The sequence below is a fragment of the Callospermophilus lateralis genome, chromosome 2 (genome assembly GCF_048772815.1).
Source record: "Callospermophilus lateralis isolate mCalLat2 chromosome 2, mCalLat2.hap1, whole genome shotgun sequence".
Classification (NCBI taxonomy): domain Eukaryota; kingdom Metazoa; phylum Chordata; class Mammalia; order Rodentia; family Sciuridae; genus Callospermophilus; species Callospermophilus lateralis.
Window position 1 is genome coordinate 149,972,625 of NC_135306.1, and position 13,589 is coordinate 149,986,213.

The 13,589-nt window shown below is 38.4% G+C and overlaps 1 protein-coding gene across 2 annotated transcripts in view; it reads right to left on the reverse strand.

Moving 5' to 3' along the window:
• Mrpl48 (mitochondrial ribosomal protein L48) overlaps positions 1 to 13,589 on the reverse strand; it is a 56,464-nt gene that overhangs the window by 18,517 nt on the left and 24,358 nt on the right. For both annotated transcript variants that reach the window (XM_076843990.2, XM_076843991.1), the window contains one exon: positions 6,115 to 6,203. In XM_076843990.2, the coding sequence (XP_076700105.1) occupies positions 6,115 to 6,203 (89 nt within the window). The remainder of the gene's footprint in view (positions 1 to 6,114; positions 6,204 to 13,589) is intronic.

Here is a 13,589-nt window from a genome sequence, read left to right on the forward strand (position 1 = left end):
GCAACATAATATTTGTACCCCAAAATGCATAAATAAGTATACAGCTTAATAAATTTTCACAAAGTGAAAATATCTGTGTGATCAGTATTCTAGACAATAAACAGATCTTTTCTGGTACTCCAAAAGGTCTCCTCCTTTTCCCAAATTGGTAATCATTCTTCTATTTATATAACCATATGGTTATTTTACCTAATTTTGAATTTCATAAAAACAAAATGGTATGCTACATTCTCTTTTATGTCTGGCTTCTCTCATTATGTTTGTAAATTTTGTCATGCATTATATTAAACAATAATGGTCTTTCCTTCTCAATGATCTAGCAGTCCACTGTATAGATATACTAAAATATATTTACCCTTTCTACTCTTGGTGGGAATGTGGGTTGTTTCTAGCATGAGGTCATTATGAACAGCATTGCTGCCAATGTTCTTGTATTTATCTTTTTTTTGGTAGTTGGACACAATAACTTTATTTTATTTATTTATTTTAATATGGTGCTGAGGATAAAACCCAACACCTTGCATGTGCTAGGCAAGTGCTCTATCACTGAGCCACAACCCCAGTCCTTGTATTTATCTTTTACTGAAAGTATATATGTGTTTTTCTTGGGAATATATATATAGGAATTGAAATACTGACCCATAAAGTATGCATATGTTCACTGTTAACAGATAGTCTCAGACAGTTTTACAAAGTACTTTTCAATTTAGTCCCCTACCAGCAGTGTATGAGAGTTCTAGTTGCTCTGCATTCTTGTCAAAACTTAGAAAACAGTACAGTAAGGCTTTCTGGTTGGTTTGTTTAGTTTAGTCACTTTGTTTAGTCACTTTTTTGAAATTGTTATTTTGAGGCAGAGTGTGTATATGTAGTGGTAATGCACTGAGGTTTTTTTTTTTTTAATTTTAAATGTTTATATTTTTTAGATGTAGTTGGACACAATATTTTTATTCCATTCATGTATTTTTATGTGATGCTGAGGATCAAACCCAGGGCCCCATGCATGCTAGGTGAAAACTCTACCACTGAGCCACAACCCCAGCCTGCACTGAGGTTTTGACAAACATTTCCTTTATGTTTACTGAGCCTGAGTACCTTCCCATGTTTATGGCCATTTGGATATTATCTTTTATTACCTGCCTACTCATGTATTTGTCCATTTTTATTTTCTGGTTGCTAGGGATTGAACTCAAGGCCCTGCAAATGCTAAGCATGTGCTCTACCACTGAACTAACCACTTTGTTCATGTTAAAAATTGAGTTGTCAGGGGCTGCGGATGTAGCTCAAGCGGTAGCACGCTCGCCTGGCATGCGTGCGGCCTGGGTTCGATCCTCAGCACCACATACAAACAAAGATGTTGTGTCAGCCGAAAACTAAAAAATAAATATTAAAAAAAAATTGAGTTGTCTTTCTCTTATTGATTTATACAGGTTCTTCATATAGTCTAGGCATAATCACTTGCATGTATATGCAAATATCTTTGCTTTCTCTCTAGCTTTCCTTTTTACTATTTTGTATCTTGATGAACGTTCTTATTTTAATGTAGTCCAATTTATTCATTTTTTCTTTTATGTTTATATGACTTTATGTCTGGTTTAAGAAATCTTTGCTTACCTTAAGACAATGAAGATATTCTTCTATTTTATCTTCTAGCAGCTTTATTTATTTATTTATTGGGAGGCGGGTACCATGGGTTAAACTCAGGGGCACTCGACCACTGAGCCACATCCCCAGCCCTATTTTGTATTTTATTTAGAGACAGGGTCTCGCTGAGTTGCTTAGGCTGTTGCTGAGGTTGGCTTTGAACTCACAATCCTCCTGCCTCAGCCTCCCTAGCTGTTGGAATTACAGGCACGTGGCAATGCACCTGGCTCTAGTAGCTTTATTGTAACATTTACACTTAGATCTATGATTGCTATTTTTTTTTTTTTTTTTTTTTTGGTGCTGGTGATTGAATCTAGGGACCTGTGCAAGCTAAGCACATGTCTACCACTGAACTACACCCTCAGCCTATAATCCATTTTTAAGTGATTTTTGTGTATAGTTTGAAATAGGAATCAAGAGTCACTTTTTGTTGGGTGAAGAGGTGCTAGTAATTCCAGTAGCTCAGGAGTCTGAGGCAGGAGGATTTCGAGTTCAGAGCCAGTCTCAGCAACTCAGTAAGACCCTGTCTCTAAATAAAATGCAAAAAAAGGGCTAGGGATGTATCTCAGTGGTTAAGTGTCCCTGAGGTTCAACCCCTGGTATAAAAAAAAAAAAAAAAGTAATTTTTTTTTTCCTCATAATCATCCAGCCCAAATGATGGAGTACCTCTGTACTGCAGTATCACCCGTCATATACTAAGTGTCCTAAGTGTCAATAGATACGTGGATCCATTCCTGTAGTCTTTATTTTATTCCCTTGTACAATTTGTCTATCCTGAGACAATGCCATATGTTTTTAAAAAATATTTGTAGTTGGACACTGTGCCTTTATTTTATTTTTATTTATTTTTATGTGGTGCTGAGGATCAAACCCAGGGCTTTGCACGTTCTAGACAAGCGCTCTACCACTGAGCCACAACCCCAGACCCTGAGACAATGCCATATTGTCCTAATAATTGGAGATTTATTTAGTCTTACTATTGACAGAAATACTTTTTTAAAGAGAAAATGGGCACTGGAGATGTAGCTGAGTGATAAAGTGCATGCTCAGACCTTGGTTTCAATCCCCAACACCTAACAAAACAAACAAACAAAAAAAAAAGTGGGGGAAAGAAAAAAAAAATCTGTCTCAACTTATGTCTTAAGCCACCTCTATTCTAGGAGCCAACAGCCTATGGGCTGCCAGAGCATCTGGAATGGTCTCCAGGTCAGCCGAAGACAGCAGGAACCCAGTTTGGACTAGCAGGGGGAAGACATACAAATATTCCATTCACAACGCTAGTAATACTGACAATAGACCTGATCTCGAAGGGATGTTCTGAGAATTGAACAAAATACTATATGTAAATCTGTAACACATATTTAAACACTCAATAAACATTAACTTACACAGGGTTTGGGCCCCAGTGCTGGGGAGAGAGGGAGATGGGGGCGGGGGAGAGATTTTTGTCCTGGTTCTTCATTTTGTGTGGACAGAATATAAAGCCAGGAGAGATTGAGAATGTCTTCCAGAGTCACACAGGCAGACAGCATAGAACCCAAACCCATCCACTAAAGTTGTTTTTTTGTTTGTTTGTTTGTTTTGCAGAGGTGGTGGGAAGGGGTAGACAGGGGTGTTTTATTATTCAGCTACATTCCCACCCCGCCTTAAAAAAAATTTTTTTTTATAGTTGTAGATGGACAGCATGCCTTTATTTGTTTAGTTTTGTATGTGGTGCTAAGGATAGAACCCAGTGCTTCACACATGCTAGGCAAGCGCTCTGCCACTGAGCTATAGCCCCAGCCCATCCCAAACTCTTTTTATTTTTTATTTTGAGACAAGGTCTCACTAAGTCGCGGAGGTTGTTCTGGAACTTGCAGTCCTCCTGCCTCACCCTCCCAAGTTTCTGGGAATACAGGCATGTGCCACCACACCCAGCTGTATTAGTAAAGTTTTTAACAATGGTGACCAGACCAGGGTGCTAGACCTTGCTATGAGTGAGAAGCCAATTTCTAGAGAGATCAGTCATCAAGGTGCAGGGCCTTGTTCTCTCTTGTTCATAGCCCACCACGCCCATGGCCAAATACAACAACAGGACTTCTCACTGTGACAGCACTGTAGTTGAGTTGTGAAGAATTCTAAAGTCTGAATGCAATGGGGAGAGGCTAAAATTTTCCAACAGAGAAGAGAGGAACTTCCCTGAAGTCCTAGAAGGCTTTTCTAATTAAGGAAAATCCCAGGGCTCTTCAAAGGTGTTGTTTTGGGTGAACAGAGAAAGAAAGCTGATTCCAGTGTCCCTCTGGGCATCTCACTTGCTTTTCCATGATGGCCTAGATTTGTCTGGACTGATCCACATCATCAGGAGCTCATTGTTATATTATCATTGCTCAGTTCTAAGCCAGGGCACAGCATAGCCAGCAGGAGTTTAACTGTATATAACATCAGATTCTAGTTTCTGTAATTTTACCTGCACAAGTTTTCTCACATTCGTCCCCTCCTTTGTTCCTATGGAGTTCACACCTTCATGAATGCCACAGGGAGTTATTAAAGATATTTTTGCAAGGGATGTACATGAAACAGGGCTGTGTTTTGGGAAGCCCACACTGACTGCATATAGAAGACAGCCAGGCAGAAAAGAAGGAAGGCTAGGAGAAAGGTGGTAGGAAAGATGGGCTACTGTCCACCATCAAACCTTCGCATTCCTATGACTAGCCTGGATTTATTATGGGATGGCCTATGGTAGCCATTCTTAAGACCCTGAAGTATTATTATACTATGGACCTCTAAATGAACTCTGGGATAAATTACCACTTTTATACAGAAATGTTCACATTATTTTACACACATACACACACACACACACGCACACATTACAATATATAAGTATATATGTGTACATATATAAGGTTACAATAGTAAGGAAATGGCAAAGGTAACCCCTTTATGTCCAGTCAGGGCTGGAAAGTGGGTCTGTAAACCCAACTCCAGACTCTCTCTGATTTCAAAGTGAAAGATGAGAGTATGTCTATTACTATTTTGTCTCTCTCTCTCTCTCTCTCTCTCTCTCTCTCTCTCTCTCTGTGATACTAAGGATTTAACCCAAGTCCTCCTGCATGCTAGGCAAGTACTCCAAGTATTCTACCACTGAGCCACATCCCTAGCCACAGGTGGCACTCTTTAGGGTGAGAAAATTGGAAAGGAATTGCATCATCCTAATCCTCAGACCAAAAGCCTGATATGCCCTGCAGCATACTCAGTTTCCAAAAGTTTTGGTGATAAAAATTATAAAATTTACAATTTAGGACTTGAATGATTTGCTGATGGCACTCTGAACAGTCAATAATGAACTGTGAGCATGTTTATGACTCAATGACACACACACATATATACAGAAGGCTTGGCTCTGATTGGGGTGGCAAAGTGGCACAACTTGTGTCTGCATCAAGAGTACCAGACTCAGATGAAAGCCAAAGAAAATCTGGACTCAAATCTTAATTATCTGCTTAGTCACTCCATGACACTGAGTGGCCACCTTAGACCTCAGTTTCTTCATCTGTTACAGCAAAGGTTAATGTGAAGCTAAATATAGTGAATTCATATGAAATAGAAATAGCATAAACCATTAGAGGGATTCTGAGTAAATACTAGTTTTGGAAATCACTAGTCATTTGGGCAAGTCATTTCATCTTGCTGCATCTTAGATTCCTCAAACAGGGACTTTAACAACCATAGAATATTCTGAGGATTAAATTAAACATATTGGGCTGGGATTGTGGCTCAGAGGCACAGCACTTGCCTTATACATATGAGGCATTAGGTTTGATCCTCAGCATCACATTAAAAAATAAATAAATAGGTAAAATAAAAGGTATTGCATCCATCTACAACTAAAAAATCATATTAAAAAATTAAACATATCAATTATAATAGTGTAAAATGAAATGATGTTTTTAAAGCCTGGCACATAGTAGTTACAGCACCTGGTATATAATACTCAATAACTGAAATTTTAAAAATAGTAATATACACAGTTGGGCATGGTGGCTCATTCCTATAATCCCAGCGACTCAGGAGGCTGAGGCAGGAGGATCACCAGTTCAAAGGCAGCCTTTGCAATTTAGTAAGGCCCTAAGCAATTTAGGGAGACCGTGTCTCAAGATATAAAATAAAAATGGTGTAGACATGTGGCTCAGTGGTTAAGTGCCCTTGGATTCAATCCCTGGTACCAAAAAAAGAAAAAGGAAAGAAAGAAAGAATCACAAATAGTAAAAACAAACCACATTCTTTTTAGTGTGATAATCTGGCCTAGGGACAAGATTGGACTCTTACAGAAATATCTCAATCTGGATAATCCCAAATTAAATAATGAGAGAACTAAGAGACAACTCCCCTTACTTTCTAGTTCCAGTATTACCCATCCTGTGCATATATGATCTTCAAGTCTTTGTAAAGGCTTCATATCCCCTTTGCTAATGGACTCTCCTCACCCCTTACCTCTGGTTCTTTAATTAGGTGCTTATATCTTCCAATCCCATGAGTGGGCTTTGTCTTATAGTGCCGGCTGGTAGTCAGTAGAATGCCACCTAAAAGAGAAAAAATAAAACAAGCCTATTTCTAAGCTCTTCCAAGGACTGACAGATCATATGATAGGAGACAAATTATCCACTGAAGGACTGAAAATATTTGGGGCCAGAGAGCAATTTGTTTGTTTAAATAACCATAGGTATTTCTTGATTCTAGACAAATTCTATTTGCCCTCCTTTTCTCCCCTTTTAGCCCATGGAATATAACCAATTCCCACCACCCATCTTTCTTTTGAGAAATTCTCTCCTGCAAAACTCATTGGGGATAGGAGAACAAATACATTTTCATATGGCTCTCATCTCTTCTTGTTCCTTAATAGGCAATAACCTTTTTTGTTGGGACTTTATAGATACAGAGGCAAGTAGCAAAAATGTTCAGCAAAGAAGAGAATCACCAAGTTCTATAAAATTTATAGATTTTATAGAACTGCTGGGATGTAGTTCAGTGGTAGAGCACCTGCATAACATGCACAAGTTCCTGGGTTCTATCCCCAGCATCACAAACAGAAATCATCCAATTTGAATTATGTGTGTTAATATAAAACAATATCCAAAATATATTGTTAAGTGAACAACAATAACAAAAGACAGGTACAGAATAGTGTACATGCATGCTACTACTAGGTTAAAAAAGGAGGATCCCTAAACCGGGAGAAGTGGTACATGTCTGTAATCTCAGCAATTTGGGAAGCTGAGGCCAGCCTAAGCAACCTGGCAAGACCATCTCAAAATAAAAAAGACCAGTGGTAAAGCACCCCTGGGCTCAATCCTCAGTACCAGAAAGAGAGAGAATGAGAGAGAATATCCCTATATACATACCTATTGTGGTAGAGAGATGTCACCAAAATTTTCCTTTAAGGAAGTACTTGCTGACCACATCTTGCTTCTTGCTTTCATATAAACATATTACACATACAAACATTCCCTTTTAATCTTATTATCCTCATTTACAAATAAAGAAGCAATGGTAGCTCAAAAAAAAAAAAAAAAATGACAAAATGACCAGCAAATGATCCAGGAAGAAAGAGGCAGAACTGCCATTTAAATCTAGGTTTAGGGCTGGGGATGTGGCTCAAGCGGTAGCGCGCTCGCCTGGCATGTGTGCGGCCTGGGTTCGATCCTCAACACCACATACAAACAAAGATGTTGTGTCCGCCGAAAACTAAAAAAAAATAAATATTAAAAATTCTCTCTCTCTCTCTCTCTCTCTCTCCCTCTCTCTTTAAAATAAATAAATAAATAAATAAATCTAGGTTTATCTGACTGCACAGCCAGTGTTCATAACCATTAGATTAAAACAACTGAATTTCCAGAATATAAAATCTGGCTAGATCTGATCTTTCTTGGCTCTGGTCTCCATTCCTTATCTCTCCCCATTCACTGGAACTAGCCCTGCACAGGTCTGCTTGTCTGCCTGTCTTTTCTGCTATCTCTACTCTCTGGAGAAGTCCTCGTCCTAGGTTCCTGCTTCTTTTCCTTCTGGCTCCTGTAATCCTGTCCTCATCTCCTCAGGGTCATCACTCTGTCAGGTGGTAACACAAAATGATATTGAAAAGTCTGACATCAAGTGAAAAGGTTTCTTAGGTCCCTGTTTTTTTGTTTCTATTGTTGTTATTTGGTACCAGGGATTGAATCCAGGGGCATTTAATCACTGAGCTACATCCCCAGTTCTTTTTATTTTTTATTTTGAGATATGGTTTCACTAAATTGCTGAGGCTAGCCTGGAACTCAGGATCCTCCTACTGCAACCTCCTGAGTCACTGGGATTACAGGTATGCACCACTATGCCCAGCTAGGCCGCTGTTTCCTAAAATGGGCTTCCAAGGAGTTCTGTTCTGTGCCAGGTCAATCAGAGATAATCCTGGTTTCAAGGCTTTCCTGAATGTACAATCTACATTCTTTTATCAAGATATCCCTTGGTTCCTTTCCATGATTATGGACTAGTCCATATTTACAATTACATGCCAACAATTGTGTAAACACTGGGACATTACAAAGGTAAATAAAATATGCTACTTTTTCTTGAAACATTCAAGGTCTCCTCAGGAAGGATAAGGATTTGTATACCTTATGGTATACAAATTATTTTTTAAATATTTATTTTTTAGTTATAGTTGGACACAAAACCTTTATTTTATTTATTTATATGTGGTGCTAAGGATTAAACCCAGGGCCTCGCATGTGCTAGGCAAGCACTCTACCGCTGAGCCACAATACCAGCCCTACAAATTACTTTAATAGAGATGTGGGCAATGTTGTAGGTACACAAAGGAAGGGACAATTAACTTTGCTTTTGAGGTAGGGGTGTAGGGTGCAGGGGAATAGGTTCAGAAGACATAATAGCTGTGTTCTTAAAAGAGGAACAAGAGTTTACCATGCAAGAAGAAGGAGATCTTTCTTTCCTTGCTAAGCTGGTGAACTGGCTTCAAACTTGGGCCTGCTTCCTGAGTAGCTGGGATTACAGGCATGTACCACCACACCAACCTGAGGGAGGTATTTTCAGCTAGAAGTTCCCAAAGAGTAATAAACATAAATGAGGTATGTCCTTGGCTGCTGCCCCAATTGTATCTCTCTAAACATAAGACCTTTGAGGCTTTGAGCTCTAGATCCTTCAACCTGGGGCCCCACCCAAGAGGCTGATATCAAAATTTCCTTGATGGGGACATGATGATCCTCAGACCAGAACCTTGAAAATGAGTCCTATCTAACACAATTTTACTATCTCAAAATATGACGTCTTAAAAAGCAATGAACTCTCTAAAGTATGTTTGCTCACTCAATGAATACTTATTATGCATCCAGGTAGCCAGTGACAATTGTACCATCAGAGCTATGTAAATGATACACACGAATTGTGAAACTATGCAGTATACAACTAAACTACTATGTGTGGAGATCTGACTGGTACCAAGCACTACCCCAGAAGCCAGAGTTGAAACAATGAACAAAGTCCACGAAATACAGAACCTATCACCTAAGGAGACGAAGAGTACATCAATATCAGGTGATAAGGGATATCTATGATAGGGTCTGCACATGCGAGGAGCACTTTAGCTGATGAGGGATCAGGAAAGGCTTCTTGGAGCAGATGGTATTTAAGTAAAACTTGAAGGACAGGAAGGATTTAGTAAAGAGAAATCCAGGAGAAGAACCAGAAAGAATTTCAAAGCAGAGCATGAGGAACAGGATGCTAAAAGATGAACTTAGAGAAATAACCAAGGCTTAGGAAGAATTTAATTATTGAATACTTATGATATGTGGATACAACAGTGAACAATGCCAACAAAACCCTGTTTTTAGAGCTTACAGCCTAGTGGAATCACTAGTGGAATAGCCACAAAATAAATATAAAATACAAATTGTCATAAGTGATAAAAAAAGAAATAATAGACAGCTATGACAACACAATAAGCATATCTACTTTAGAATGGAATATCAGCAAAGGTTTCTGAAGAAATGACATTTGAAATGAGACCAGAATTCAGAAGAAAATGGTTAACAGTGATTATCCTCAGGTGGAGAAAGTAAGTGGCTAGAAGAAAAAGGAGACTAACTTTTTAGTTTCTTTTGCACCTTTTAAATTTTGTTCCTTGTAGATGTATTATCTATTCAAAACAATAAAATAGGGGATTTAACTGGCAACTAGTTTATTGGATTAAAAAAATGGAGGATGAAATTTGTGAATAATAGCATTTTTTAATAACTAGGCATATTCAAGAAGTAAAAAGGCCATCAGTGTGACTGAAGCAAAGAGAAAGGGACACACCAAAGAGAATAAAGTGAGTGGTGGGTTGGAACCAAAAATGCTGGGCCTTATTAAGCGTTTGGATTTCATCCTGAAAAGAAATAAACAGGAAATCTTTATGCCTGGTATGCTTTACAAAGATCCTTCTGGTTACTGTGTGAAAGGAATGAGGAAAAGGAATATAAATGGAAGAGTTGAGAAATTAGAAACTGGAGCAAAGTAATTGTTGTGGATCTCCCTGTACCCACATGCACCCCATTCCATCCCCTAGAACTGACAAATTCTTCTAAAATACAAATCTAATTATGCTGTTTCATAAATTCAACCATGTATACACTGCATATACATATTTTTTAATTTTTTAATATTTATTTTTTAATTTTTCGGTGGACACAACATCTTTATTTTATTTTTCTGTGGTGCTGAGTATCAAACCCAGCGCCCCACGCATGCCAGACGAGCGCATTACCGCTAGAGCCACATCCCCAGCCCGCACATACATATTTTTAAAGTACTTAATATTTGATTGACATTACAAAAATAACAATGAATGAAACAGAGGTAGTCTTTGATATATTTTTCAATGTTTGATGGTTTTCCACTACCGAAAGTGGGAAGTTTTAGGTAAGCATTTAAGAACCTTGATTCTAAGGTATATTTCATCTCATTCTCCTACTCTCCTAGATCTTTAGAATCCTATTCTTCAGCCAAAGAGCTACACTTGTTACTCTGTATAAAAACTGAAGTTTTCTTGTCTCTTTGTCTTCCTGAGCTGTTCCCTTACTCAAGGATTGTACCTCTCTAACAGTGAAATTCTACACAGTCTCTGAGGTCAGCTCAAATATCACCATCTCTGTGAAACTCTTCGGCTGCCCTAACCATACAAAGATCAAGAGTTTACCTCACTATAATAGCTCTCATGCCTGAATTACATAATAAAACATTTTGTGTAAATAGAAAAGAGAATTCAAGCAGGGCGTGGTGGCACACACCTGTATTCCCAGCAACTTAGGAGGCTAACACAGGAGGATTGAAAGTTTGAGGCCAGCCTCAGAAACTTTGCAAGGCCTAACCAACTTGGTGAGACCTTGTCTGAAAATAAAAAGGGCTAGGGATGGGCCTGGGATTGTAGCTCAGTGGTAGAGCGCTTGCCTAGCATGTGTGAGGCACTAGGTTTGATCCTTAGCACCACATCAAAATAATAAAATAAAGGCATTCTGTCCATCTACAACTATAAAAAGGGCTGGAGATGTGGCTTAGTGGTTAAGTGCCCCTGGGTTCAATCCCCAGTACAAAAAGAAAAAAGAATTCAGAGTTGCTAGTCACCCTCTTTAAATAAAAATTCAATCATCCACCAGTGATTTCAGAAAGCAGAAGGAAAACTGATCTTTGAGATGATGATACATCTGAAGTTGAAAGGGCCGCAAATGCTTGACTCAGTCTCATCTGCAGGAATTCCTTGGCAAGGAGACATTTTCAAATTCAGTTTGGGCAATTCCTATAATTAGAGCAGCTGGTTAATTAAAAAGCTGGTTCAAACCACTGTTAAATTAACCATTTCCCCCCTTAAATGAAAGGTTTGTTTCAAATTATCAGTGGTTAAACTGTTTAATTAGCCAGTTGTTTTAATTGTAAAATGTGTAAGTTTGAAAACCTCTGATTTCCTGTAAATTCAACTGGATTCTTTCCCCTTGCTTGAGTCATTAAGCTGGGTTTTCTTCAGTCACTTTAACATCGCAACCTCGTGAGAAAAAAGAGCACTCTTCACTGACAAAGACACAAAACCTCATATCACAAAAAGAGGCTTTGAAAAACTTTCAGTTACCACAATTACAAGATACTGATTTCTCCCATTTGGCTTCTTTTCCTTGTATTTATGCCAGAGAGAACTGTCCTTCAATATCCTGTTTTCTAAACTAAGAATTAAACCTGTCAATCTAGAATGGGAATAGACAACTTTGTTTAATTATTTCCCTTTCGAAAAAGGAACAAACAATTTTAAATTTTAGCAGGGCTATGCAGGTAGGGAAAGGGGGAAAAAACTGGGATAGCCCCAGCCAAAACTCATTACAGTTTTTATTACAGGATATTCTCTCTATCCATTAGACTATAAGTCCCTCAAGGGCAGAGAGAATACAAGAACCTGGCAAATGATGTATGCTGTTAGTATACATTAAAATAAATAAATAAATAAAAATAAAAATAAACACCATGAATGGTTCTTTTTACTTGTATTGAGCACATATCTTTATTTTATTTATTTGTTTGTTTGTTTGTTTATATGTTGTTGAGAATCGAACCCAAATGTTTCACACATGCTAGGGTAGCACTCTACCACTGAGCCACAACCTCAGCCCCCATAAATGGTTCTTGAGTTAGTTTAAGAAGATAATCTGTAATGATTTGCCCTTGGCAAATTTCTCCCTGCAGCTGCCCACTTTTTTCCTTCAAAAATTATTCATACTCCTTTTAGTTCTAATGACTTGGATTTGAATATACCATGTCTCTCTGACTCTACCTTTTTGCTCACACTGTGATAAGAGCACTCTAAGTACTACTCATTTTTAGCCTCTTTAGACCTTTTTAAATATATTCACTTCTACCTGTCTACTGTGCTTAAATTAATAAGAAAAATATGGTTAGCAGTACCAGGCCTATTTATGGTTTAGATATGAGGTATCTCCCAAAAGCTCCTGTGTTCATGCAATAATGTTCATAGGTAAAATGACTGGATTGTGAGCTGTAATCTAATCAGTTCATACTAGTTTGAATGGACTGACTGGCTGGTAACTGTAGGCAGGTGGTGGGTGGCTAGAGGAGGTGGGTTGCTGGAACTCAGGAGTTCATCTGCCTTCGGCCCCTACCACCCTCCTCTTTCTGCTTCCTGGATGCCATGAAGTGAGCAGTTTTCTTCTGCCATGTCTTTTGGCCCTGACCTGCTGCCTCTCCTTAGGCCTAGAGCTATGAATTCAGTCATCTATGGATGACACCTCTGAAACCGTGAACCCCAAAATAAACTTTCTCTCCTCTAAGTTGTTCTTTTTTTTAAATTTCTTTTTTATTATTATTATTAGTTGTCCAAAACATTACAAAGCTCTTGACATATCATATTTCATACATTTGATTCAAGCAGATTATGAACTCCCATTTTTACCCTGTATACATATTGCAGATTCACATCGGTTACACATCTACTTTTTACATACTGCCATACTAGTGTCTGTTGTATTCTGCTGCCTTTCCTATCTTCTACTATCCCCCCTCCCCTCCCCTCCTCTAAGTTGTTCTTGTCAAGTATTTGGTCACAGGGGCGCAAACCTAACACATGGCCCATCCATGTGCAAACCTAACTATCCACATGGCCCATAAACAGAGGGTAGGAATGGTACCCATGGCCCATATATACACAGAGTAGACAAATAAATGTAAAATTAGGGTACTGCTCTCTACTCTTCTTTTCTGAATATCTTGTAATTCAATTCGAAAATTTCTGATGTTAAAAATATCCTAAAGAACATAGGGGCTGGGGATGTGGCTCAAGCGAGTAGCACGCTCGCCTGGCATGCGCAGGGCACAGGGTTTGATCCTCAGCACCACATAAAAATAAAACAAAGATGTTGTATCCACTGAAAACTAAAAAA